The 27,775-nt window shown below is 48.7% G+C and overlaps 10 protein-coding genes across 10 annotated transcripts; 6 read left to right on the top strand and 4 right to left on the bottom strand.

The window, feature by feature from the left end:
• Positions 1-1,374: 1,374 nt before the first annotated feature.
• Positions 1,375-4,120, top strand: F4807DRAFT_468058 (uncharacterized protein; the record flags this gene model as incomplete). The annotated part of the gene is made up of 2 exons (XM_048002564.1): positions 1,375-1,779; positions 2,559-4,120. The coding sequence occupies 2 exons, from the start codon at positions 1,375-1,377 to the stop codon at positions 3,984-3,986; spliced, it is 1,833 nt and encodes a 610-aa protein (XP_047858563.1). The 3' UTR covers positions 3,987-4,120.
• F4807DRAFT_112151 (uncharacterized protein) lies at positions 4,072-4,804 on the top strand. The gene has a single exon (XM_047992773.1). The coding sequence runs from the start codon at positions 4,255-4,257 to the stop codon at positions 4,633-4,635; it is 381 nt and encodes a 126-aa protein (XP_047858562.1). The 5' UTR covers positions 4,072-4,254; the 3' UTR covers positions 4,636-4,804.
• Positions 4,805-6,025: 1,221 nt separating this feature from the next.
• Positions 6,026-11,251, bottom strand: F4807DRAFT_112106 (Oligoxyloglucan reducing end-specific cellobiohydrolase). Its single transcript, XM_047992772.1, has 2 exons — positions 6,993-11,251; positions 6,026-6,931 (listed from the first exon to the last, which is right to left on the bottom strand). The coding sequence occupies exons 1-2, from the start codon at positions 10,901-10,903 to the stop codon at positions 6,286-6,288; spliced, it is 4,557 nt and encodes a 1,518-aa protein (XP_047858561.1). The 5' UTR covers positions 10,904-11,251; the 3' UTR covers positions 6,026-6,285.
• Positions 11,252-12,956: 1,705 nt separating this feature from the next.
• Positions 12,957-15,231, top strand: F4807DRAFT_112080 (uncharacterized protein). Its single transcript, XM_047992771.1, has 2 exons — positions 12,957-13,401; positions 13,460-15,231. Exons 1-2 carry the CDS (start codon positions 13,093-13,095, stop codon positions 14,786-14,788), a joined length of 1,638 nt encoding a protein of 545 aa, XP_047858560.1. The 5' UTR covers positions 12,957-13,092; the 3' UTR covers positions 14,789-15,231.
• Positions 15,232-15,465: 234 nt separating this feature from the next.
• On the bottom strand, positions 15,466-17,824 carry F4807DRAFT_112066 (amino acid permease). The gene is made up of 3 exons (XM_047992770.1): positions 17,127-17,824; positions 16,862-17,071; positions 15,466-16,788 (listed from the first exon to the last, which is right to left on the bottom strand). Exons 1-3 carry the CDS (start codon positions 17,699-17,701, stop codon positions 15,729-15,731), a joined length of 1,845 nt encoding a protein of 614 aa, XP_047858559.1. The 5' UTR covers positions 17,702-17,824; the 3' UTR covers positions 15,466-15,728.
• A 245-nt stretch (positions 17,825-18,069) lies between these two features.
• Positions 18,070-21,164, bottom strand: F4807DRAFT_406434 (glycoside hydrolase family 47 protein). Its single transcript, XM_047996296.1, has 3 exons — positions 20,195-21,164; positions 18,794-20,130; positions 18,070-18,675 (listed from the first exon to the last, which is right to left on the bottom strand). Exons 1-3 carry the CDS (start codon positions 20,823-20,825, stop codon positions 18,502-18,504), a joined length of 2,142 nt encoding a protein of 713 aa, XP_047858558.1. The 5' UTR covers positions 20,826-21,164; the 3' UTR covers positions 18,070-18,501.
• Positions 21,165-22,179: 1,015 nt separating this feature from the next.
• On the top strand, positions 22,180-23,787 carry F4807DRAFT_112007 (uncharacterized protein). Its single transcript, XM_047992769.1, has 3 exons — positions 22,180-22,941; positions 23,004-23,231; positions 23,330-23,787. The coding sequence occupies exons 1-3, from the start codon at positions 22,582-22,584 to the stop codon at positions 23,558-23,560; spliced, it is 819 nt and encodes a 272-aa protein (XP_047858557.1). The 5' UTR covers positions 22,180-22,581; the 3' UTR covers positions 23,561-23,787.
• F4807DRAFT_455679 (RNA-binding domain-containing protein) lies at positions 23,613-24,379 on the bottom strand (the record flags this gene model as incomplete). Its single annotated transcript, XM_048000760.1, has 3 exons — positions 23,613-23,951; positions 24,023-24,239; positions 24,300-24,379. The coding sequence occupies 3 exons, from the start codon at positions 24,377-24,379 to the stop codon at positions 23,613-23,615; spliced, it is 636 nt and encodes a 211-aa protein (XP_047858556.1).
• Positions 24,380-24,867: 488 nt separating this feature from the next.
• Positions 24,868-26,085, top strand: F4807DRAFT_449445 (actin-related protein 2/3 complex, subunit 1; the record flags this gene model as incomplete). Its single annotated transcript, XM_048000026.1, has 3 exons — positions 24,868-25,090; positions 25,148-25,975; positions 26,045-26,085. 3 exons carry the CDS (start codon positions 24,868-24,870, stop codon positions 26,083-26,085), a joined length of 1,092 nt encoding a protein of 363 aa, XP_047858555.1.
• On the top strand, positions 25,867-27,775 carry F4807DRAFT_111963 (uncharacterized protein). The gene is made up of 2 exons (XM_047992768.1): positions 25,867-25,975; positions 26,261-27,775. Exon 2 carries the CDS (start codon positions 26,360-26,362, stop codon positions 27,533-27,535), a length of 1,176 nt encoding a protein of 391 aa, XP_047858554.1. The 5' UTR covers positions 25,867-25,975; positions 26,261-26,359; the 3' UTR covers positions 27,536-27,775.

Below are 27,775 nucleotides of genomic sequence, written 5' to 3'. Positions count from 1 at the left end.
GACGATTATCTAGAACACCTTACCCATGCAGGATATAGCTCACATGTGTCTTTTCCATACTGACGTAGAGTATCGATAAATCGGGGTAAAAAGATGATCACGATGGCTTCATGAGACAACAAGGAACGAATAAACGTGGAAGTTAATAAAACTAATAACGACAGTGTGACAATGTGACAATGTTGGCTATTGTGTCCTTGTGACGACATGGGTGAGCCAAGGCTTATTCGATGCTAAGAGTACTCAGACAGCTAAGTGTCAGATGTAACATGTTGTCGTTGTTGAGTTGAAATGGGATGTGCTCGGGCCAGACCATACCTAGGTATGTACTACACCGTGGACAACCTAACATAAAGTCCAAAGCACGGACTTGAAGCACAAGGTTTGCCTAAATTACATAAAATGCAATCATGGATTGTGGTACGGGAGATCGTGTACTACCTACTGGGTCATGGTAGGTACGGTACTGTCAGGTACGTAGTAGCCACGTTTTTTTCTGGCGGGCGCCACCCCATTTTATTCCCTGATACAGACTATGTGGTTCCTGGACTAGCCAGATTGGGCCTAATGGCTCGTCCCGTGTCGTTGATAGTTCACTCAACTACTACACAGTAACGGCAAATAACGGCCAAGTCTAGGGTCAAACTGTCAAGTTAGGTTAGGTTAGGTTAGGGGTCGGGGTCGGGATCCTGAACATTCCCAGCATTCAGGAACCGTTTATGTCAGGTACTTTGTCACGTCCCCCCCCCCCCAGGGCTGTCAGGGCTGTCGAGAATTCCACCTGCCAGGTTATTATTGGGTTATTATTGGGTTGTTATTTGTGGAAAGCTTCATTCTCATACCTGGGGAGTCTGCTAGTACTAGCTATGACAGGTATGATGGGTATGACAGGTATGATGATAGTAGCGCTTGAGGTGCACATGGATGTATGTGATGGCAAGGACGGGCCAGTAATACTGTATGTAGCCAGCCAGGTGCTGTGGAATTTATCCTCGTTCTCCGGGTAATGCGCACTGAACACCAACACGAAATTCAATTTATCGCCAAGTATCTAGGTATATTTTCGTTTTCGAACATTCCTTGACTTCCACCTCCTTTTCAATCTCGTAAACCTTGCAGACCTGTGCAGGCCTAGTGACCTTGTAAACCTTGTCGCTCTGGAAAGTCTTGACTCTTGTTTTATGCTTTCTATCAACGGCCGTACTTGCACCTGCTACTTGCACTTGCACTTGCAACTTGCAACTTGCACTTTCCAATACTAATCATGTCTTTTTGAAATTGACTTTTCTCTTCTTGATAAGCTCCTAACTTTATAATGTTTCCTGGCGATTTTTGACCCAATCAACCTCGTCTATTACAACTTCAACTCCAACGATGCGGCACTGCACTGGTACCAACCTCAGCGACGGGAACCATACAGACCTACAAGTGACCCGCCTCAATGCAGCTGGCCGAAGTAGCACGGTAGACTATCACAACAGCCTCCTCGATCAAGCCCGACAGCAACACGAGTCGGAGCAACCCCAAAGACCGCATACGCACCAGTGCCATCCGACTCAGAATCACTCGCTTGGTTCGATTCGACAATGGCTGCCACTGTCCAACATTAAGAGACAGCGAACCTCGGGAACCAGCGACAATACAGGAAGGGGATGCAACAAGAAGGCAAAGAATGAGAAGGATCACAACAACCGTGAATTGGCGTCACCGCCACATCCACATCTCACCAAGAGAGATATCGAGGAATTTGAGGCTCTTCCAGTAGCTATCAGACGAAAGGTGAGTTTTATTTATTTTTATTTTTCATTATGGTTTTTAGGTTCTATGTGCTTTTCTTTATTTCCCCCTTGCCTTTCCCTCCCTTGCGTCTGCCATCGTCACTTCATCTTCCGTCATTAAAAAGAAAAGAAGAAAACTATTTGATACATAGTATCTACCCTTTTCTTTACATGGCTGGATTTCCCCCTCTCACAAGCTGGCACGTCTTCGGCGTGTCATGTTGTGTGGGGATATGATATTTCACACTTATTCCCACCAGTTCCTCAGTCAGATCTCTTTTTCCCGGATTAGACAGTCCGCAAAGAGACTAAGCTGCAGAGACGCGCCGCCGCAGCTTCGTAGTGGCAAGCCCCTTCTACCAATTGGGAGGCTCGCACCGACCTTGGAAAGGGTTGGTGGTAAGGAGGGTAGCCAACGAAGCTGCGTGGCTGTTCGCTTATAGGTTGGCTAGGCTGCTTAAACAAAGCAGTATCGGCGGCGACCAAGCTTAGACTGGTTTAAACTAGCTCTGGGCAATATATTACCCCTGTATAGCCCTGGATATTGCAACGCTTTGGGCCACTGCGAGTGCAGGTTCTGCAATCTTCATGCATGCATATAGTTACCATCTACTATGTATTATGCCCGTTCCTGCATCAGAGCACACTCTTCCCATTCCACACATTCTCCCTATTCACCCTATCCTCTCCGTTATTCAACCCTGTTGTTTTGTTGTTATACATATGAAAGCGTTCTGTCAGTGTCTTTACTAAATTCCTCCCTCCCCCTCTTTTTTACAGTACTTCTCCACCTTGGAACGTTTGCGTCTCGCTCAAACCTCTGGCATCCTGGACCCCCCATCCGACGCATTCAGACATCATAAATTCCGAGGAGCCTCGCTCAGCGGCGCTGCCCCCGGCAAGCCACTGGAACGTCCCACAACCGCTCCATCCCATCGGGGCCACGCAGCCTCTGTAGACTTGGCCTTCCTGGCCAGGCTTCCCGCCAAGGTTAGGGAAAAGCATCTTAGTAGAGAAGAGCAGGTCGTCATCGCAAAACGCTTGCGCCAGAGCGTTATCCTTGATGCTGCCGACGAAGCGTGTCTGAAGGCGGGCCGTCTTGCGAACAGACACCCTACCCCTCCACTTCATTCACCTACCTTATATTCCTCGGCGCGGCCAAGCATGGAGTCTTTGGCGAGCGATAACGGTTCTCTCAAGGCGCACGATGCGCTTTACGATAGCTTTCGATGGCTAGATGAAGACGAAGAACTCGACCTCCGCCTCGCTCTTGACGACTATCACGTGAACCTGAGAGAGTCTGTGCCTATACCTCCTAAGGAATCAAGACCTCCTTCGTTTCGTCGTCACTTATCCTTTTCCAAGATCCCATTTGGGCGCCCGTCTATCTCTTCGAGTCGGCCCGCAACAAAGGATGCGGCACCTCCTACCGCCCCCTCGGCAGCGCCCAGTCCGGTCGCATACCTGCCACCTGTAAGGCGAAAATCCAGGGCTCTATCTCTCATCACGCCGAAGCATGCCGCTCACGAGTCGATTTCCTCAATTGACCCTGGCGCGGCTCATTATCAGGATCCCGAAGCGCGCTTAAAATTACGAGTTTACCTGGCTTCACCCCAAAAATTCGACGAAGCAATAGAGTTTGGTTTTCCATCAAATGACCCTTCGTCAGCTGGTGCATATAGAGATCTTCCAAGCGCCAAGGACCAATCGCGCTTGATGTTCTCTCCAGACTCGGAAAAATTCAAGACGTTTCTCTCGGATGATCGATCGTCTACTTATAGCGAGGATGCATCACTGCCGGACCCGGAGTCACCCAGGACTCCAAATACGCTAGATAAGCATGTGAAACCTCTTCAGCTGCCCGCCACCGATGATTACTCCTCGAGACCTTCGGAAGGTTATGCGCAAGTGCCTGCAGCTTCCCGCGAAATGACGCTGCGTATGACGCTAACGCGACCGGATTTACGAGCCTGCGAAGACCAAATATACGGGTGGCAGAAGGGATCACGACAGTATTCAAGTAAACCAGCTCAGATTTTGGCCTTGCAGGACGAATTGCCTACATCTACGACTACGACATACGTTAGGGATAGTCCCAAAGACAGCATAGAGAAGATTTTCGCCGACATCGACCAGGAGCTCGGCCCTCCCACCTCCACAGATAACAATGTGATGAAGCGCATCTGGAATCGAGTGCGACGAGGCTAAGTAATCGAGAGAACAGTATGGCGGCCAGTTCTAACAAGGGCGATCGGTCAAAAGGACGACTGGCCTTAGTTTCATAATTTCATGGGCTTCCAGTTTGCCTCGTCGATATAGCCCTCATTTTTATTACGGCATATTCTTCGCTCCGTCTCATTCGAGTCATGTTCTCTCTATGTGGGGCCCGTACCCTTGATTCCTTTATTCTACAAAACATACGACTCCTCACGCCTTAGGGCGTTGAGGAAACTGATGACATCGGATTGTGATACTTATGCCCACCCTGGCGTTTATGTACATGGGATCGATCATTGCCTGGAGTTACGAGGTGTTGGTTTGTGGTGTTTTAGCAATTGACGAGGTATTCAAAATGTTATTTATTCTTCAGAGGCCCTTTTTTGCAGCCGACTATGGGACATGCGCTGGGAGAAGAGTTGTTTGGCGGAAGCACGAAATGCAATGGAAACATCACATTCCCCTTTACTACCCTTCATTTGATTTAGGAGATGTATATCATTGCAACTCCCAGTCTAGATCAAATATATTATATTCAGGCCGAGGCACTTTGAGCCGGCCGGTCCCCATCTTTTCAGTTCCTTTGCACCCAAAAACTGATGATTCAAGAGTGATATGCGAAATAGTGCAGGGTATCTAAACCAATGTAGGTAGACCTTGCATAGAGATTGACTTGGACTCATGCGGGACGCGCTGATCCACGAGGGGTCTGAGCGGTGAGACAGACCAATACCAACTTGCCCGAGCTGAAATAGTCTTCGAAAATATAAGCAAGCTTAAGTCCGATTCTCGTAAACGCCTTAGCTAGTCACTATAGCGCGCGGGTGCTTCTTTAGATTATCGTTAGTTCTCCATGCTATATCAAGACTATAATAACTAGCTACAATAGAGCCGAGACCTTCTTGTATTCTAATAGGCGCCCGACAGAACGGACCTAGCGACTTTTCCCCTGCAGGTACGCGTATCGCCATGTGACGATTTAACTAGCTTCGTTTTGGGGTCGGCGTCCATTGGGGACAGTGCTTAGCTTTTGACCTTGGCGTCGCTTTAGATCAAACGCTGTCGGTCTTTTTCTTGTTCTTTTTCGTCCATGAGTCTCTGCTATGTACGTCTGTAGTATGGTCGGAAGGTCAGACGGCCAGACAACATAAGTTGGTCTGTAAGAAGTTAGTTAAAAGTCGTAAATATAACCGAAACCCTCTAGAAGCGATACGTAGAAGGTTGAATTGCCGTTCTGGGTAGCATGAACGTGTAATATAACTCTCGGGCGAGAAATCCGGACTTGCAACTTATGACGTGGATAAGGAAGGACTCGAGTCTTATCATCATTATTATTATTATTACATGGAATATCAATAACTTTGGACAGCGATGGTGACGGTGACGGGAATCGGAACCAGATAAGCGGATGCTCTCTTGTTTTGTAAAAAGCACGGAACTAAATAAGAGGAGGGGAAACAAGAATAAAAGGACCAATAGAAATGTCTAACTTGACGTGCTGACGTTGTATCCCGAGCCCCGAGCCCCGAGCACGCAGCATGGTGCATGAGTTTGTTGCAGCTGAGTCGCTCGTCAGGGGAGACGGACAAAAATGGCAGTGAGTTGTCCTTCCATCGTTCGTATTAGGGTATGTGCCTAGATAAGGTAGCTTTGACCAATATTTCATGTATATTACTACATGCTTGCCTGTCTCAGATTATACAATGTTGGGAAGGAGAAGACATATCGACTAATATAAATAAAGTGTACGGTATACCTAGATACCATTAGGTATCCGAGGCTGCTACCCATATCGCCTACTTGAAATGACACTCCGAGAAATTGTAGGCTGAATTAGAAATTGCTTACTACTTTTCACCCTATGTCGTAAAACCTCTACCTAGCTCTCATGCGGTAGAGCGGATAGACTCGGACGGGATCAACTAGTCTACTTCGTCTTGTCTATCCCGCTAGAAACGAGGAACGTTAATACCAATACAAGTTCACACACACAAAGCACACTGGCCCCTATTACTCCTAGACCTCGGCGGTGATGCTAACCAAAAAAAAAGGAGCTAAAACTGTCTCTTCCATCGCACAATGCTACAGTGACTACCTAGGTGATTGTAGATAACGTCGTAGACAACGGCAACGAATGGTTCATATTCTTGCCTACACCATCCCTCGCCTAGATCATCACGATTTTCCTAAACCCTGCCTGTTGCCTATGCGCCTCCCGAGTTGCAAAAAATACATTCAATTCCTCTCCTCCCACACTACATGTGATAAGAGAAGTAAGACCCTTCGTCGCTCACACCTCGTCGTCGCTGTCGTCGCCAAGAAGTTCGCCTTCGTCTTCATCCACGATGGCATAGTCACCTCTGCCTCGAGCGAAGCTGTCTCTCGTCGTGTACCTTCGCTGGCTTCCCCGCAGCCAGCTATACCGACCGCCGCTATCTCCTCTGCTCCTAAATTTATCTATCGCGGAGCCTACACTACGCCGCAGACTTCCTACCAGAAGGGGCATCGCGCCAATAACCGCTACTACCGCCGACACTGTCACCACAGGGTACTTGACCCATGGCGAATCGCTGTCGAAACCGCTTTGTTCACCAAGTCGAATCTGCCCGAACTTGCTTTGCCAGTTGCGGTAGACCCACCAGCCGGCTAGCGATGCGAATCCGAACGGAAGAACGATGGCAAAGAAAAGACCGACGCCGGAGACGCCGCGTGCTTTTTCGAATTCTTCCTCGTGGCCAGGGCAAGGGTGAGCCTGAAGCACCTTGTCGGCCTCGAAGCCCCCTTTACAAGTTGTTAAGGGGATTCGACGGAAGCCGCTAGGCTCGTAGTACTCGATTTCATCGGGCTTCTCCTTGCAAACCTGCTCGGGGTCCAGGGGTTTAAGACCCTCGACGAGTGCACAGTGCCCATGATTATCCATTTCGAAGTTATAATCGCTACGGGAACGTAGTTAGTACCCGGAACATAATTCGTAGACAGCTATCTCACTGTACTTACCATTCAAAGTCCTGTCGAGTACACTCACAATTCTCGACGTTGTACAAGTGCTGAAGCTTGTAGCTATTGTAGCATTTCCGATCTTTCTTTTTGCGTAGGTACTGGTTTTTATGACCGAATAGACAACCGTTCGGCTGTAAAGGATGCTGCGGCGACCATAATTCGTAGTCAGATTTTTCCCGGTCTTCGTCATCTTTGCATGGCTCTCTTGCCAAGCCCGAGAAATCGATATTCACGGTGAAGAGCTTGTCCCCTTGGTGACCCCAGAGGAGGAAGTTTCTCGACGAACCAGAACGTAGCGTCGTAATATCGGTGATGACGACCTCGGAATCTGTGAATGTATAGTCGTTCCAAGTATCGCCCCGATCAAGTGAGTAGGATATGGACTTGGATCGTGTATTTCTTTGGGCGAGAACCACGATCGATCCTTGGTCACCGAAAGACCACGTCCAGCTGCCCTTCTTCACCATCTTCCAGCTTAGCCCTGCATCAGCCGTCATGAAGGTGTCGGCGTCTTTAGGATCTCCGAGAATCGGACCAACATTACCGACGCCAAACATGATGCCGACTGCTGACTCTGACGAGTAGGTCTTCCCAAAATCGGCTCGTTCAGTATAGCCGTGGATATGGAGAGCGCATGATTCATCTCCATTTTTGCTAGAGCAGCTAAATTCCTTGCCGTCAAGATCTCGTTCGGGAGGTGGCAGGAATCCCCACTCGGCCCCGTCGTTGTGACTTATTCGTGTAGTAAGCTTCTTTGGCTCCGAATCGCTGCCCTTGTTCTCTACCGTGTTGACGAGTGCAACTCCTTCTAAGCCGAGCATCTTTTCGAAATCCACATAATAGCCCCTATTGCAGTTGACGCCCGCAATGCTCAGCACATAGGATGTTCCGTTCGAATTACTTTTGAGGATCGACCCGTACCGGTGATTTTCCTCGTCCTCGGTAACGATAAACAAATTGACGGCGTGAGTCGAGCTGTCCAGGACAGTATATGCATTTGTATGCGGAACCTGGAAGTTGAATGGGAAATGTGCTGGTGCATAATCGCGCCCATTCATACTAGCAAGCGCGTTGAGCGTCCCCTCTGTTCGATTTTCCGTGGCGACGACGATGAATTCAGCCATAGTGGCGAAATTGCTAACATTCTGCAAGGCCACGCTCATCTCATATCTTGGCCACTCGTCGCTATACAATAGTTGGAGGGGGTCATTATCTCTGGTCTCTTCATGCGCCCTCGCGAGACACAGTATTTGTGTGTTATTGCGAAACTTGTATGCAGATGAGCCAGTGAACTCGCACTTGATCACATTGCGCTTGATGGTCTTCCAGTCTTCACCGCGTTCAGTAGAAATGGTGGCTACAAGATGGCAATCATTGTCGCCAGTGCATCTCTTTCCATGCCATATGAGCCAGTCTGGTCGGTCTGGGTGAAACGCAAGAGGTAACCTATCCAAGCTGGTATCTGGTTCATCTCGTGTTTCGAAGTAGTTGAAATGCCGACCACGATCAACAGTGTAGAAGACCTTTTTTCCCCGGGTCAAGAGGAATGCCATATCCTTAACATAAGGATGTGTGACAACCGCGTAAATACCCTCGTCTCCGGGCAACTTAGCCTTCGTCCAATTCTTGCCATGATCATGCGTGATGAAAACGTCACCCGCCGCGCCGGTGAGCGCTTTATACGGTCTGGCGATTATTGTCTCTCCATCCTCGGGATCTAATTCACCCCGCTCGAGGTAGTGCTTATCGAAGCGATCAAACTCGCCGTCAAAGGGAACTAGAGTGTGTTCGATCTCATTACTTCCGGGTGCGTTCGGCGAGCTTTTAGCGTCCGAACACTTCCACTCCTTCTGTTTATCTTTCTGATCCCCCCCTGTGCGCTTACATTCGTTTCCGGGGATGAGACGCCAACCAGATGACCCCAAAAACTTCTCGTCTGGATTATCGTTCTTGCAAGCGCCCTCGGGTGCCTGGATCGGGCCAGCGGGCTTGCATTCGTCTCCATCCCGCACAAAGTTAAAGTCACACTCAAAATCGGCGTTGGTGCAGTCGCACGGAGATGACTCGGGAATAGGATCCTTGAATTCTTGTTTGATGAAGCACTGCGCATCCTTCTTCCGTCTGTGGTATTTCTGTGTATGGCCCATCACGCAGCTTGGCTTGCCATCGTCACCTACTCGCGCGAACCAGTCCTCCATGTCGCTGTTCTTACAAGTATCCTCATGGAGACCTTCGAAGTCAATGGAGACGACGTAGAAGCCAGTAGGTGAAGCTCTCGACCCCTTTCTAGCAGTAAGCAGAAACTTGAGGCCGGTCGAGCCTTGATCAGTCAGCAACGTCCAAGGAGAGATACTCAGGCCTTCGGGCAGTTCGGCCGTCTCCCAACTTTTACCGTGGTCCAGAGAGTACTTAATCTCCTTTACATCAGCTTCCTCACTATCTCTAACAGCGAGGAGGATAGATCCCTGATCGCCAAATTCGTATTTGTGTGGTCCCTTTGGCCCCTCGATCCACGTTTTGCCAGCATCGTCGGATATATAAAGATGAGATTCCCAGTAGTCTCTAAGATAACTACCTTGGTTACCGTTGCCCATCACGAGACCTGGAGCAGGGCTTGAAAAGACGGGGCCGACATTGTTCATTTCCGTGACGGAGTGTAGGTGAATTTCTTCATCACCTGTCTTGACAGACTCGAAAGTTCTGCCATCGTCGAAAGTGATCTTCGTCTTAACCCTTTTACCCGCCTTGCCTTCCTCTACTTCCTCCCAGTTCTCTACTTGGTTGACTAGGAATATTCCTTGAATGTTGGAGACTTTTTCGAAGTCGACGTAGGATTCTAGGTTACGGTTGGTATGCTCAGCGTTCCTGGTGAAATACGTGCCGTTCGAATTGCTAGTCAATAGAGTGCCCATAGGGTTGGACAACCGCTTGCTGGTTCTGACGTCGATTTGGATGCTATAGTTGGTACTCTCCAATACGGTATACGAGGATTCTAGGAGAGGATGGTCATGAGGAAACACGGCGCGATGCCACTTCACGGTGTCGCCGCTCACGAATAGAGTCATCTCAGCCGTATTACGCGAGGTGGCAGCTACCAGGAGGTATTTCTTGACTTCGACTAGGCTCACAATACCCTGGATAGCGCCATTGCCGTTCAAATCTGGCTCGTACTCCTGGATGACTCCGTCGGCTCCTTCGGCGCTAAAAAAGTTGTCGGAAATCAGAAGGCGGTTGTCTTCCTGGGGTGAGAAGATGCCGCCTCTGATGATGCACAAAATTCTTTGTTTATCCTTCTCATCATCGCCAGTAGTGAAAAGTGGCGACGACTTGGCCCACCAACAGCCCTGAGTACGTCCGCGCAAGAACTTGGCATCATCCTCGAAGTTATTTTCGGTATACATAACCACCTCTTCGCAGAGCTCCGGGAACGGACAATCCATACCGGTAAATAGAATCTTGTCATGGTCATCGGCATGGAAATTCATCCATCGGCCGATAGTATCGATGAAATTACTCGTATAGGCGTCGGTAAAGAAGGTCTTCCAAGTCTCTCCCTGGTCATCTGTCTTCCAGTGGACGTTACCACGAGTCAAAACATAGGCGCGCTTCGGATCGTACTCGTGCATGACTAGGGCGGCGGCCTTATCGTGTTCGATTCCTTCGGCTTTTGACCAGTTTGCGCCGCCATCAGTCGAACGCCAAATGGTGTGCCCGTAGGCTTCTTGGAATAGGACGACATTTGAACCTTTGAAGTAGTTCAGGTTGTTCGGCGGGTTTTCGAACTCTTTGACGACGATGTTCGGTCCGCTCTTTGCGTAAGCAGTCGGGACGCTCCATAGAAGAGCTGTTAACAAGAAGACGGACGACCACAGCGAGGTTGCCGCCCCCGAAGCTCCCCTGGCCCTCATGGTTGCGTGGTTGTTGACGACAACGTGGAGATCATGACAAAGTATTTATTGTTCTGCGTAGAGAGGGTTCGAAATGGATAGAGGCGGATATGGAAGGGCGCAGCTGGAGGGAGAAGTATTTCGAGCTTAGTAGACGCTGCCTAGGTAGAAACAGGTCGCTGGTAGCTGGTATCACTAGATAACACGAGAAATAAAGTATCTAGGATTAATAGGTATGATGAAAGAGGTATTTTCTTTACTACTCGAGAGAGAAAATTGATGGCTGTTTTGGTTTCTTCAATATTGTCATTGATTGTTAGTTAAGATGATGTACACGAGTTGAAAGTCTCAGCTTTGAAGATGCGCCGCGCGGACATCCAGGAGGTAGCGACTTTCCATTTCGTAGCTGCTCTTACATTGGGACAAGTATCCGCCTACGTAGCACTAATACCCACCAATAGTCTATTGATAGGGGCTCAGCTCGGTTGGTTCGGCGCTTCGCCACACATACTTTAGGTACCGTGATTGTGGCTCAAATAGATATCAAGAAGGTACCTGTACCTACTACCCACATAGTAGTGAGTAGGTACAAAGAAACAGCTTGCACTTACATTGTCAATGGAAAGAGAAACCACCAAATTTAGTTTGGCAAGTCCATACTACATAGTAGGTAAATCAAACTCGTACCTACCTAAGGTACTAAGAGATGAATCATTTAAGTACAACTTTGTGAGAACGTAGGGCTGATGCCGAGTATGCTAACCACCTAGGAATGACGATAGAGCTGTATGGCAAAGGCCACAAAAATTGGCTCCTTGAAATACCCGACTTACTATATGACGTGAAGACAAGACCGGGCGGGGCTAATGTGATAAATACTGTGGCATCTTAGCAGCGAAGTGCATATTACTATTTGATAACTTGATAATATTCTATAAACGCTGTTAGTAATATGTTCTTACCGTGTTGGGTCTGAGACCCATTATTTTGTTTCTTTTGAAACGGTCATGATCCCTGCAAGACTGAAACATACTACATTCCTAGAATACTGCATATTATGAGATTGGTCAAGTTTGAACATGGCCTACTTTCATGTTTGAGACTCACTTGTATTCAGTATAGACTCTCTAAGTCTATATGCAGTCTATGTACATAGTATTCAAGGCTCTTTCAAAGTACATCTAGTGCAATGCTCGTCTAGTGATCTTATCCAAGATCCATTTCTATATTACCTAAGTACACCACTTGCATACATATGTAAGTAATAGCGTAGGCCCAGGGGTTTACTAAACTTGGGTAGAAAAGGCTACCGTGGGGCCTCGATTGTTTGGAACTCCTGAACCCCTCGCCCCACTAATTAAATCTCCGCGCATGAAATACCTACACGGAAACAACAACAGCGCAGCACATTATAAACTAGTAACAAATACATCCATATAGACACTGTCTATCTAAGGTACGGGACGGTCTAATAAAAAAAGATAGTCATGCGCTACAGTTGAAAAAGCACAGGTTGCTTTCGTTATGACTAGTCTTCATTAGCTACTAACTACCTAATGCTGGTATTTTAGTAATAAGTATATCGAATATTCAGCATGTTTGATATATGGTCTTTTGGTACCTAGTAGGTTAAGTGATTAGATGCATTTTCCAAATGCTAAAGAATTGTTCTTGGAACTGAAATACCTGTAAACAAGTGTTGACAATACCTATACTCTGGGTGTGTGATACCAAGAAAACGGCGGGTATGCCGGGCTAAACGTGCCAGACAGGGTTCGTGGATGTAAACAGAGGGAATCGACAAGTGTCTCATGTTCCTTCCCTTTTAATATCATTTTCACATACATCTGGGTACATCTACCCAGTTATACCTGCCGGGTAAGGTACTTGGAAAAATAAATAAGCAGTCCTTAAGGGTTCCTGCCGCGACTGCATAGATATTTCTTTCTTCATCCTGGTCTACCGCTACTGCCTACCTAGCAACGCGACAAGTTCTATATCCTGCATTCTTAACCCCTTTCGCTCTTTTCCTTTTTCCTCTCTTCCTGCTCATCTACTTCATCTTCACCTTCATCCTCATCTTCAACCCAGTTTTTCTACATCTACAAGCAGCGCAAGAACCATCGCACTTTACTCCAGCTGCTTGCGTACTTTTGCTATCAAAACACGCATCGCGCAAACGCGCTCGATTTAAATACATCACCACAAACATGGCGCTGGCAACCGTATACAAGCAATTTCTTGATGCGCCGAGTTCGTCACAACTGGCTGATGATGCTACCCTCAACTACATTACCACCACGACTAGTTTCAAGGGCTCCGACCAAATAGGCAAACACTTCACTACTTCGGCCAAACAGCTCAAGAAGAAAAAGCAAGAATTCCTCTCTGTTGTCGAGGGTCAGAACGCCATCGTGGCTGAGGTTGATACCGTTCTCGAGTTTGTCACCAGCGGCGGAGCTTACCTACCTGGTCTTGATGACAATTTCGTAGCTGACCGCACTGTTTATCTTCCCATCGTAGGTCATGTCGCCTTGCACTAACCTGGTTCAGTAAGTTGACTAATGCGCGAACCAGATTCATATTGTCACCTTTGACAATGATGGTAAGATACAGCAGATTCGCCAGGCCTGGGATCAAGGTTCTCTGCTAAAGCAGCTCGACGTCATCGGAAAATCCGGCCGCAATTGGCCTATTCGCGACAGCACCGAACAGATTAAGTTGATTGAAACTTCTGTCAAGTCATCCAGTGGTTCCGATTGTAGCCAAGACCCTCACGACTTAGCCGTTCGTTCTCGCGGTAACTCGACCAATGTCCTACGAGATCCCCACGCGTCACTCGCATTGTTCGCCCCTCGCGAGGAATCCGACGAAAGTATAGCTGCTGTTATCTCTCCTAGAGGTGGGACCCGGCCACGACAGCGTGATTTCGCCGAGATCCTAGGCGATGAGCCGGTCGAGGGCCCTAGTCGGGAACGATCTGAGTCTCCCAGTAAAGCAATCGCCCCTAAGGCTGGCGCTGACAAGAAATTCCAACCAAGTCGTCTTTTTGGGGACGAGGATGTTGTCGAAGAGAGCAACTTGCCCAATGCGGTTGCATCCCCCAGCCGCTTCATCCGACCCAACCCCAAGAAGTACAGTCACTTTGACTTTGCTGACGACCCCGAAGAGTTTCCGCAAGCGCCCGATCTGAATGCTAAGAAAACAAAGCATTCGAGCCAGTGGTGCTTTGACGATTTTAATACCCCACAAAAGCCAAAACCATCCAAGGTCTTGCAAAAGCAAAATGTGCGCCATTGGGGAACCGAGGACGACCAGGTGCAGGAGAGTCCCGTGCGCAAGGTTGCACCCGTCAAGCCTCGTCGTGATGCTGAGACACATTTCGAGTTTGTGGACGACGGCACCCCTACCGGAGAGCCTCGTGCTACGCGCCCCCGCGGTGCGACGCACAACAATGGATTGGGGTTGTACAAGAACAACTTGTACAGCGAGGATGGGAGTGAGCCAGTCGATGGTGAGGAACCTCGACCTCTAGGAGCCATTACGAATTTGAAGGATCGTGGTCGAGATTTTGAAGCCCATTGGCAGATGACCGATTCGCCAGCCCAGAAGCCTTCGCCTAAGCCCCCTGTAGGGGAAGATCGAAAGAAGGTTGTGAAGATGATGGACGCCAGCTGGTCCAACTTCGACCAGTCTCCCGGACAAAAGGAGAATAAACCTATTCCGCAACGCTCTGGCACCAATGGCGAACGAGGAATACACATCGGCGGTGACGGAATGGGTGGCGGCAAAGGTTCCAACCGCAACTGGCTCTTTGGTGATGACGACGACAGTCAAACGCCCCAGCCGGCTCCTAAGAGAAAGCCCGCAACCGCAAACACAGGAGGCTTTAACTGGGACTTCTAGGCGACCCGACATAACCTTCGACATTGAAGAAGAAGACGCGCACATTTACTTTTATGAATGAAAATGCCTAGATGTTACCTCATGAATTACGAGAAGAATGCCAGGAAGAAGCAAGGTTCAGCGTCCGCGTGATGGGGATCATAGGTTATTCTGTGGACAGGGGCAGTTGACTTCCGAAATTTTTTTGAGTACAATTCCTCGTGTGTACTAGCATCGTGTTGGGGTGTCATCGTAACATTGTGATGAGGTTGGCGATGCGATGGTCAAGTCTTCCTTGGAGACCCGAGACCCTTCTTTATTTTCCTTAATTCCAAGTGTTATGCTTGTCTCTTGTCTATGTACATTCTGCAAGCCCGCATATAGTTCTCTATGTTGCGTTTCCCCTGTCCAAGAATACAAAAAGGCAATGAGATAATTACTTGACAGGAAGTCGTGGTTCTATGGGTACGGCATTGCTCAACCGCTTGTAACAATACAATAACAGTCCTTGACAATACTAAAGAGGTCTATTTCGTAGTACGACGAGTAAGATCTCGCATAGAACACGGTGTTAGATAAGGCTAATATACATGATCTCTAGCTCCTACAGACCTTTATGTTATACCATATACGCGAAGACGTCTCATTCAACATTCTCATCGAGTAAAAACTGTGCATCTTCCATCTCGGTCGGTGGCGACTCCTCCGACAACTAAAGGGGTATCAATTGTGTCCTTAAATTAAGAGGATGTAAAACGTCCTAAGAACGCACCGAGGCCTAATTGATACGGGAACCGAACGCCTCGCTCCAATAGTATCGTCGTACAAATCCAGAAAATTTCCCTCTCTAATTATCCAGCCCAACCCAACCAGACCTCTAGCACTCTTCCCGCTTATATGCAACAACTCTATCTTAACCTGGGTAATCTCGAGTGAGGAAATGCACAAGAAAAGGGATACCCTAACAGAAAAATCTATAAAACCTTTTCCACTTCGGCCAGCCCCTGCGCTCCTCGGCCTCCTGCGCGAGCAAGATCGGTAGGTTGAAATCTCGACGTCCGGTGTCGATGTCCATGTCGGCAGTCTTTATGAAGCTCGTGCGGGCGTAAAGGCGGTGCGCGAGGTAGAAGACGACGACTACCGGGACAGCCATGTACTGCAGAAAGAAGTTCTTGGCCAATTCGCCAGAGGATTGCTGTTCCCAGTCGACGGGCCACGCGCCGACCCAGAATTGGGCCACCAACACCAGTATATTGAAGAGCAAGCCCAGGTACGAGCCGAACACGCCGCACTGGGACTTAAACGCTAGCTCGCGCAGGCTATGGCCCTTCTGTGCCCAAGCTCGACGGAACCGGATATGCGCCAGGCAGATAGACGACCAAGTGAAGATGGAGGATAATCCAGATATAGCGACAAGCCAATCCAGCACGACGCCTTGCTGTTTGAGATCGGCGAGGTAGGCGAGGAGACCCATGGATGATGCGATTATGATGGAGACCAAAGGCCGCCCCCGACGATCAACGTAGGACAAGATCCTTGGTGCTTGGTTCTGATCGGCTAAGGCGGCAAGGGTTCGTGAGGAACCGAAGACGGAGGAATTCCCGACAGACAGGACGGCGATCAAGATGACGACATTCATCACCGACGGGAGGACATCGATACCTGCATTCTCGATGGCAATGACGAAGGGAGATGCGGCCGCGGACGCCGATCCCGGGATGAGTAGACGTGGGTCATCGTACGGCACAAGCAATCCGATGAGAAACAGAGCTACGATATAGAACAAAGTTATTCGCCAGAACACCTGCTTGATAGCTGTCGGGAGCGATTTGCGCGGGTTCGCCGTTTCGGCCGCGGCGAGCCCGACTAGTTCTGTCCCGGCAAAAGCAAAAGCAGCTGTGACAAAGACACTGCAGAGACCTTTAAAGCCGTTGTGAAAGGCGCCGGGGTCCCGCCAATATAGACCCCCTATATATCCGCCGCCCGGTACGCCTCCAATATTCAAGACAATTCCAAGCAAGCTTGAAGAACGAAGGTGAGAAAGTCAGTGTCCAGTCCCTGGAGGCGCATGGATGGCAGGAGAGGGAAACTCACATGAAGCCGATAACCGCGATAACCTTGATGATAGCGAAGACGAATTCGGCCTCACCATAACCCTTAACACCAAATAGATTAATCGCGACAACGGCGATCAAGAATATGGTGACGAAAATTGCTTTGTTTAGGTCGGGGTTCCAATACGTTATGGTAATAGATGCCGCGATAATTTCGAGTGGCAGTGCGACCAACCATTGTAAAGCGTAACTACGAAATAATGTAAGTCGTTTCTTGATCTTGAATAGGGGGAGGAACGACATACTTCCAGCCCATGGCAAATCCCCAAGAAGGGTCGAGAAAGCGTGTAGAATAGGCGGAGAAGGATCCTGCGACTGGGAAGCAGACGGCAAGCTCGCCGAGGGCTTGGACTGTGCAATACAACATGCATCCTATGAAGAGATAGGCGACAAGCAACGAAGCCGGGCCACCAACTTCGAGGGCGCGACCTGAAGCGACGAATAGGCCGGTACCAATAGAACCTCCTATAGCGATCATCTGCAGATGGCGACCTTTTAGCTTCCTCGCGAGATGCGACTGCGCAGTTTGTAAATTGGCTAGCCGCACATCGTAAGAGTGCGGGCGCGGCGATCCGTTACCGCCTAGAATAGGCCGGTGCAACTGGGCGACTTCGGCGGCGTGGATCTCGTCTAGAGGATCTTCCGGGGTGACGCGCTGGTTTGGATCTCTTCGGAACCCGTCGACTAGGCGATCAAAGAATCGCGGTGGTGACGTCTCTTCGTACAGGGGCTCGCGCATCGTGTAGCTGCTCCCCTGCGCAAGAGAATCCTCTTTGATGGGGAATATGTTCATCTCGATATCGTGATTAGATGGTGGCATGGTGGGTTCGTCGGGAGTCCGCCGCGAGGGCGGGGCCAGCGCCAGTTAGCAATTGGAAAGGGAGAAATTGGGCGACGAGAGTTAGGGTATGATATGTAATACGATATAGTAGGTATTATCTTGCAGCGGATGGAGAGAATACGGATGTTAGCAGTACCTATGCTACCTAGGTAGGTAAGTAATGTGAAGAGAGTCCGGAGAGGATGGTCGCGTGGGGTTTCGGTTCAATTCATATCTAAGGTACATATGGGGAACTTACCTAATTCTAACAGACCTAGCTTATCGGCTGCGGCAGCTAAACCGCGTCAGGTAGGTACTACCTCATGTACTAAAGTATAGTGATGTGGGATAGATAACGTGCATGAACTGCTTTTACTACACGTGTGCTACGTAGATACCTACCTACGTACATAAATTAGATCGAATCTGTGGCTTATGCATGTAGATCTACTAACTTACAGGTGTGGTATGTAGGTACTCCTACTTACCTTGGTGAATGCGTCTTCTAAACTCAGACATCTACATACTATTCCGAAGACCATCACCACGCTATCAAAACGCCATGACTGTATCCGATAAGGCCGTACGGATGTAGTGGACAAAGTTTATACATAATTCTATTGTGCCGTATATACCACGTGGCAAAACAGAAAAAAAGGCGAGCATGACAAAACGAAATAAAAACAAATCCCTTTTCCCCCAAAGAGTAACAATACGCCAACAATGCTCCTAGAAACAGGTAGGTAGTAGGTAGTAGGTAAAGCTTTTGATGCAATTCGCATGCTTCAATATCCTGCAACTCACTTAATTATTTTTCCATCCGAATCCCTCGGCTTTCTCTTCCACCCGGTCGAGAAAAGCTGACCCATATCAAACCGCGGAAACGGGTGCGCCTCGGTATTAATAACGATTTTATCCAGCGGAAGAAGATCGTCAGGGGAGAATAAGAGATAGAAATATTTCAATGTTTCCGCCTGAAGAAGTTTAGTTAGCACATGTAGATGCGAATATGAACATAACAGTTGGATGAAAAACAACATAAAAAGGGGTATGGGGTACGGGGGACGGGGAAATGAGGTTAGCAGAACATACTAGCCAAAAGCTCTCCATGTTATCTCGCATCACAGGTGGAACCTTGTTCGCATTTGAGAGGCTCGAGAACCCACCACCATCTTGCACAGCGGTGTGGTTCATGAACGATTTAAACATTTCCCAGCCCCATTCTCGGTACTTTATATCACCAGTAATCCTCCACATATAGAAAAGGCTCTCTACGGTCTCCGGCCGCTGTAAATTGTGAGTGTCCATCGAGTGGACCGTGAAATCTTTTCGCCATTCCGCCGCAGGATTCTCGTCAAATTCAGTCGGCGGGCTGTGAGGAGCGGATTCGGGAAGAGGGGGGTTAGCGATGTTAAAATACGTGATCTCGGCGGCGAGACCAGTAGCCATCCACTTATACATGCCCCAGCACGTTTGCATCAGTTCCCTTGCTAGTTGCATGTCGGCCTCATTCTTTTTCGTCCACGTTGACTGCTTCTTGGCTTCTGCCTCCGTCAAGCCACCCGTCACAGCAAGAGCAATAGTACCTGGCATGAAACAAACCAGGTGATCCATCTTAGGCGACAAAGAACCCTTCAAACCATCAGGTCGTTCACCGATTATCGTGAATCCAGAGGGCTCGGTATAGGTAACGAGATGCTTGCGGACTCCACGCAGAGACTCGTCCCACAACTCTAGGTAGACTGGCTCCTGCTTGTTTGTTTGCAAGTACTGCTTGATGAGATACTCATAATAAGAGTCTCCACGGCTTCCCAGTCGGATGTTGTGGCCTCTAAAAGTACCGTCACTGGCATAAATGTAGATTGGCACCAGGCCATCTTCAACCCCATTATTGTCGACGACTTCCATCACCTTCTCGGCTTTATCCCAGAAATACTTTTCGCCGGTCAACTTGGCAAGGTATTTAAACTCGAGCTGCAACGTAGTTGTCTCGGCAGTAGATGACGCGCCACCCTCGTCGTGGGCTGGTATGCCTTCGTACTTGCCAATATTCACGCTTGCGTAAGGAACACCGGACGGCGAATCAAAAGCGGTTACAAGTCGATCGGCCAGATCTTTGGCTTTCTCGAGATAGAGATCCTCCCCGGGCGCACCTGGGTCGTCCTCAGCCAGCGGCGCCAGCTCAGGAAACTCATTAGAGAGATAATGAGCTGAGAGGAGACCGCCCAGCATACGTATTGTCGTTTCGAAAGTGCTAACATCCTGGTCTTGATCATAGGATAAGGTCGAAATCCACTTCCTCGCATGAGAAACTCGGGAAGTAAGATTCATCAAAATCATAGTATCTAACGCATCCACGATAATCCAGCCCATTCCTTGCGGGGCCATCTGCTCACCTTTCTTAGATATTGGATGGAACGCGTCGTAGCCTGGAGATGAAGTTAGCACGTGCATTCACAAATTGCGTCTAACAGCGCAGGAGTTGAGTCTCACCCCAAGCGTATCGTTCATAGGCGTCCCAGCTCAAAGTGAAGGCTTCTACAACACGCTCCCTCCTCTTGGACCAGTCGGCCACCTTTCCTGGTTCGGTGCCAGAGCTGAGCCAGGACCATATAGGGGTTGAAGAGACACCGGTGTCGTGGTGGTGGCCGAATGCGCCGAAATAGTATAGTAGCGAAAGCAATAAAAGGACAGAACCGAGAACTCGCTTTCTCCGCCAGATGGGCCTGGCTCGTTGAGACGGCGGATAAGCGTACGGCTTGTCCTTATACATGGGGAGAGTATTACGGTCGTCGAACAGGCTCCCAACACGATCCTGGACCTCTCCAAGTATTCTCGAGTTTTTGTTTGTGTGTGACGAAGCCTTCCCACCTCGCGCGGTGACGGCTGTGTTGCCCCAGACACGGTCCTCCATTACCCTCTGGGGATTTCCGAACGAGGGAACATTTTTGGGGACGGAAAATGACATGTCAAGGTCGTCAACAGCTTGTTTGCTTTTCTCAATAGCATGGATACTGGCCTCGACGGCGCGCTCGGTAAAATCGACAGCAGCACGGGATGCGGTAGTTTTGAGGATGGATAGAGCACTCTTTCGATGGATACCAAAAGGGTCGCGTACGTTCATGGAGTAAGAAGGCGTAGAAATTAACAAAGAACTACCATTGGAAGTTATTCGTCCGATCTCTCGCTTCTTCTCCTCTTTCGGAACAAGATTCCTGGATTCAATTCGTAGATTCGTATGCGAAGGGAAATAAAGCAAGTAATTGGCGGGATGCTGCAGCGCTCGAGGATTTTAAAGATGCTAGAATGATGACAAAATCATTTCTGTTTGCTATGATCGGCCTCCTCTCACACACTCTCTCCGTGCTACCCCTTGGAAATTCTTCTCTGAAGGGGTTCCTGGTCAGCCTTTGGTCATTGGGGAAGAAAAAAGAAAGTAACAATAAGTGTAACTTACTTAGCTGTGCCAAATATCAAATATCAAATGTCAAATGTCAAATGTCAAGTGTCAAGATAGGTGTTCATATGCTGGGTAGACTGTACCTTCTATGCAAGTACCGATTGAGGACACTCAGCCAAGTTCTACCTACATACATACATGTAGTACCTATAGAATGCAGGGATGTCTATGTAACTAAAGGAGTCTTTTGACGGCGGACGGTAGTACCGAATCCGCCAACCCGCCAATTCATTTTATGTACTGCGATGTATACAGTATAGGTGCACAGTACTTTGAATAATTGTTACTGTATTTTTGAGCTTACAGGGACTATAGCGCTAAAGGGCGCTATAAATTACAGCGTGCTATAGCGCACACTTTCGTTATCACAGCGCCCTTAAATCCTACCTAGGTAATTAATCCTTAAATCAGTTGAAGGGTCAATTGAATACTAAGTCAATTGAACAGTCAATTGAACAGTCAATTGAACAGCTCTTTAATAAGTTCAATGATTACTGTTCAAAGGTCAGCCCCAAGGTGACACGTGACTTACAACACTCGACGTATGGCACATGACTAGTGTCACGTGACCCCCTTTGCTAGGTACAATATAATGTCGGTAAACCTACCCAATACCTACATACTTACCTTTTATACAACGTATTTTGACCAGGTTTGAACCTAGCTAATTGACTAATTAAATCGCTTTTAAGTTGCAAATGTTTATTCAAGCCTAGCGAATAGCCAAGTAAAACTTGCAATTCAATTGAATGGATTAATCCCCTATAAATTATAAGGAGCTACGCGCTATAGCACGCTGTAGTTTATAGCGCTCTTTAGCGCTCTTCAGCGCTATAGTCCCTGTAAGCTCAGAAATACAGTAGTAATTACTCAAGATACTGTGCACCTATACTGTATACATCGCAGTACATAAAATGAATTGGCGGGTTGGCGGATTCGGTACTATCGTCCGCCGTCCTTTTGCCGCCTATCCGATAAGTACTGCTTCCAAGTTGTTAAACAGCCTTTTAAATTCACGCGGGTGTCTACATACTAGTATGCGTGCTACGCAGCCTGCTACTTGCATAATTGGTTTATGCTATGCTATTAACCCCTCTACGGAGTGCTATCCACATGTGTGCGTTTATACATTAGGTGCCTACCTACATACCCAGCTTCACTCACTATATGAAGCTCGACATTTTATAGTATTAACCCGATATCTTGATCATTTCCGACTCTCATTATTTCTCAAAAAGGCTCGCTTATTATCTAGATTCACTAACAAGAGAAGAGAACTTCATTAGTCTTAAGATCAAAATTCAGTTCTGAATCCTCAGTCTCCACTGTTAAATTGCCTTGCGAGCTCTCATCTAATTAGGTACTATACGAAGACTCATGTTTATTGAGAGGCTTCCGGATTTTAAGGTAGCGAAGCACGATGGACATGGATATGGATCGTCCGAGTACTCATCGTTCAACTTATAAGTGCTACCCGTACCTTACCAAGGAGGAATTCGCCGAAGTATGCCACTACCTCGATAGGAGATACTGTCAAGCCACCCTAGGGCCTTTGCGAAGACGATGGCGCCTCCATGTTCATACAGCACTCGAGCTGTCATTTGATGCCGGACCGGACCGCACAACCTTCTTGCAGATCACTAGGCCTTTAGAGGATGAAACGCTTGCCGAAGATGATCTCGCTGCAAAGTTGGGAGACGTTTCTTTAAGCGAAGATCAAGACTCACGCATGCAGGTCGCCGCCGACAGTGTCATGGCCGAGATGGAGAATTCAGATAAGGTGGATTGAACCATCTCGACAGTTTACGGCACGTGGGGCACTAGTCGCTGATATACTCGTAGGAGATCCTCTCCAGACCGCCGGCTCGACCAAACTTCCGAGTCAGTCATGTCAAGTACGAGATACATCTCCATCCAACGTATCGTGCGCCCTGCCTCTGGTTCAGCCTACATAATCTGCCGGCTACCGAACCAGCGTTCGATATCGAGACTGTTTTCCGCCGCCTCGTTCCCGAGCAGTTCAAAAATCCCATTCGACAAATGGGCCCCTTGGGTGGCATCTCAATCGACGTAGGTGATTCCCCTGCACTGTTCAACGAGTCAATTGCTTGTATCTCATCTCGGGTATTTTATTGTCTCTACCTTACGACTAAACGTGATGTCTACAGCATCACCCTATCACCGGGCTCCCTTCGTTCTTCGTTCACCCATGCGTCCTTGGAGACGCCATGGCTGGATTTGACTGCCCCAAAGAAGATTACCTCATGATATGGCTTGGTTTCGTCGGAGGTTGCGTTGGACTCTGGGTCCCTCAGCAAATGGCCGCGCTCAGTGGAGGGGTGAGTTCTCAGAAAGCTGGAAATGGAACAAGCCACATCCTGCAATCCGACAACAGATAAGTGAAGCCTTGTTTTAGAGTGCCTGTTCGGCAAGCAGTGAATTAGAATGTCTTCATTCATCATCGCTGTCTTCTTCCATTGCTACGTCCTCGTCACTCTCCTCCTCCTCTTCCTCCTCTTCGTCGCGAGGCCGCTTTTGTCCTCGGGTATCGGGACTCTTCGCATCCGTCATAACCCGGTCGGGACCTCGAGGCGGTTTCGCAGGGAGACCGGACGAAGCCTGGGTTGTAGCGGCTGCGCCCGTAGTGGTAGAGGTGCCCGGTGCGGGAGCATTAAAAATGCTTTGCTGAGCTTCGGTCATCTCGACGTTGGCGGCGGCTGATCCTGGAAGCTTGTATGTACCGTCCAGCTTTGCTACCACGTCGGATTTAGATTTCGCGTATTGGATGCGCTGTAGCAGGCAGACACCGGTTAGACAAATTTGAGGTGGATAGACACAAGAAACCGCGTATGTCAACGTACCAACTCCGCGCCCAAGAATTTGAAGCCCTCTAGCGACCGTAGCGCCTGGGTCGCCGCTTGGAGATCACGAAAAACGATATGAGCCTGGCCACGCATCTTCATCGTTTTCAAGGCCACGACATCGAGGACTGGGCCGTAGGTCGAAAATAGCATATAAAGAGCCGTTTTCAGGTCTGCCTTGTTTATTTTGTTTGACGGTAAATTCGTGACGTATAAGCTGAGAAGGAAGTTGATTTTAGCAGGAGGACGCTGATCAATTACGAAACATCAAACTTACGTCTGGTTTGGCGGAATGGGAGGTATCTTGACTGCAGCTCTCGAGGCCTGACCTCTTGCAGCAGTCGTGGTAGCGGCCATAGTCTTGAATAAGAAACAGGTAATAGTCAAATTTGTCGCGTCCCTTATCTCATTCTTCTCAGAGCTGATGAGAATATCTAGTAGTAGTACATATAGTGTTGGTTTAAAAAGTACCTATGTGAAGGTCGCGTGTAAATCTTCGATGTTGTATAACATTTGCACCTGTACGGTACCTTCTAAAACTTCCTTGAGGCTGGGCTTGCAAGCCACAGATACTAAGCACCGTTTTCTCAAGCCACATTAGGTGGGGTATTGTGGCTCGTTCAGTGACGCATGCCACCTTACTTTAATACTTCGTGTACCTTTTCCATGAATTGGAACAATTCCAAACTTCCATCCGCCTCCTTTCTCTCCCTCCCCTATCCTTACCAAACTCATATGAATCTGACGTGGTAGTAGAGAGCTATACTCCTATCACTCGTGTCAAGTCAATAGAAAGCAAATTCTTTTTTTCTTTTTTTAAAAAAAGGGAAGGGATAACCACTAACATGGCCGCCCCTGAGGTTCATCATCTCTTCCACCGCCCCATTGCCGACCACTCTTTCTCAGCCGATCGCAAGACCTTAGCTGTAGCTAAGGATTCTACAATCGAGCTGTATGGAAGAGTTGGCAATTCTTTCAAGCTGAAAGATGAGTTGAAAGGTCATGATAAGACCATCACTAGTGTCGATATCGCTCCAGGTAGTGGTCGAATCGTCACATGTTCCCAAGGTCTATTATACCCTCATCCGCAATCCCTAGAGTCTCTATTCTGATAACGCGTCTTAGACCGCAACGCTTTAGTCTGGGAGCCTTCGCCTCCTGGCTATAAGCCTACTCTGGTACTTCTCAGGATTGCTCGGGCCGCCACCTTCGTTCGTTGGTCTCCATCCGAGACTAAGTTCGCTGTGGGGTCCGGAGACAGGGTCATCGCTATCTGTTATTTCGAAGAAGAGAATGACTGGTGGGTCTCGAAGCATCTCAAGAAGCCTATCCGGAGCACCATCACCACCGTTAACTGGCATCCCAACTCGGTCTTGCTCGCTGCTGGCTCTACCGACGCCCACGCAAGAGTCTTCTCAAGCTTCATCAAGGGCGTCGACGCTCGTCCAGAGCCTAGCGTTTGGGGTGAGCGTCTGCCCTTCAACACGGTCTGCGGTGAATTCCTCAACAACTCCGCTGGATGGGTTCATTCTGTCGCTTTCTCTCCGAGCGGTGACGCCCTCGCCTTCGCTGCCCACGACAGCAGCATCACCGTCGTCTATCCAACTGCCCCTGAGCAACCTCCGAAGGCCGTGATCAGTGTCAACACTCAACTCTTACCCTTCATGAGCCTCATTTGGAACGGTGAAAGCGAGATCATCGCGGCCGGATACGACTGCGAGGCGTTCAGATTTAGAGGTGATGCATCCGGATGGCAGCTAAGCGGTACCCTGGAATCCAAGGGAAGACCTGGTTCGGGAGATGCTCGGGAAGAGTCTGCTTTGAACATGTTCCGGCAGATGGACTTGAAAGGCAAGGTCAAAGATGATACTCAGCTAAAAACCGTCCACCAGAACACGATCTCGACAGTACGCGTTTACGAATCCGATGGCGGACATGTCACAAAATTTAGCAGTAAGTCCTTTTTTCCTCGTTACGAGGCCTGATGTTCAGTTGCGTTGAGAAACTAACAGCATACAAAAGCGAGCGGCGTTGATGGTAGGATTGTCATCTGGCACACTTAGGTTGAAAGATAGTATCTAGGTAAACACAAGGATCAACTTGACATGTCTCAACATATTGTTTTTTGTCCACGGTGCCGAGAATTTCTCTATGCTTCTGTTCTTGTCTACCCGAAGGATCCCTTATCTAGAATTCCTTGTATAAATCTCTACAAGTTTGCGGCTTATCCCTCTTTAGTTGCCTATGTGTCTGGCACGCTATTAATACCAACCTAAGGCCGCCCTTTTCCTCTTAGCCTTCTAGATTACCTGCCTCTGCAACTCAACCATACGAAAAATGGTATCATCACCCAGCGATTTCATCTATCGGAGTCGAGATACCTCTCTCGCTTTATCCGCTCAGATTAATCCGACTATGGAATCTTTACAGGCCACGGCTTCTAGCACTTGCCAACACCATGAGCCGCCGGCATCTAACTACACGCCTTGGGAAACGGTTAGTCACGGGTTACCCGAATGTACTAGGCCGAGCCGGCGTGCTACGTTTCCGAACGCCCAGCGCCATAATGAACATCAAGGCGGGTTGCAACACGAGCTCCCACGCGCAATATATGCTCCTATGCGTCGCGTTTGCCTAGCTTGTCATCAGGATGAAACACCAAACTCTCCATCAGTTGGTACTGTGCCGGAAACTACGGTACCCCAGTATCATCACGAGCCCACAGTCCTTGCTTCATCTGCTCCTTTGACAGACAGCGACCGTCCATATGCTCCTAGCATAGGTTCAGACAATTCGTCCCAGGTCCGCTTTCCTATTCCACGCATAGCAGATCCCACATCTTTTCCAGGTCATTCCTCCCCGGCAGCCACACGGGACACCGGTAGTCGAACATCCAGCACCTATAGCAGCAATCCCGAACGGGTAAACCGTATCTTCGCTACTGTCCATGCCGTACATGACATATGCCTACAGTCTACCAAGACGTGGCTAGACACACACCTTGTGAATCGCCGCGCAAGGGCGAGTAATTCGTCACTGCTATCGGGCCAACAAGCGGACTCCGCAGACGGCACCTCTACTCCTATCCATCTAAAAGTAGAGGGCGGCTCTGAAAAGGGTATCAGCAGCGAAAGTAAAGGATCGTACGCCGACATTAACAGGAATGGGAGTGCTCGGGGAAACGGCTGCGGCCCGATTCCCCCGTCGACAAACTCGCTCCTCAAGAATATCAGCAGTATCTGTAATATGCTATGGGTCGGCTCTCAACGGGACAGGCTAGACGTCCTCAACGTCGAGCGTACGACCGTCGGAATCATGAGCCATCTCCTATGCTGGGCCGAGACGGTTGCGCTGGGCGATTACGACGAGTGGAAGATGGCCGAAGAGGAGGCGCTTCTCCAGGTCCTTCAGGCAGGTCAAAACCTGTGCAACTGGCTCGACGTGCCACATGGGATTCAAGCTATTGAAGTATTGTATCACAATATTACGGAGTCGGGATACGAAGTGATTTGAGCGAAAAGGGGGCGTTTGATCTTATAAGGAGTCTTGTACGATTGCACCTGACTCACTGGCGTAGCGAAACGATAGTTGTTCGTCTTGGGTAGATTAGTACACGTCGTAGTCGCTACACCTTGAATGGGTCTCGTTACGTAGATTAGGAAATTGGAAATTCATGGAATGACCCCATTCTATGCTATCATTACAGATAATTTTAAACAGGTCTAACGAATCGAGGATCGGTGCGGATGAGTA

Source organism: Annulohypoxylon truncatum (genome assembly GCF_022578515.1).
Source record: "Annulohypoxylon truncatum strain CBS 140777 unplaced genomic scaffold F4807scaffold_2, whole genome shotgun sequence".
Classification (NCBI taxonomy): domain Eukaryota; kingdom Fungi; phylum Ascomycota; class Sordariomycetes; order Xylariales; family Hypoxylaceae; genus Annulohypoxylon; species Annulohypoxylon truncatum.
Note: the sequence above shows the minus strand (reverse complement) of the source record. Positions and strands in the feature narration are given on the sequence as shown.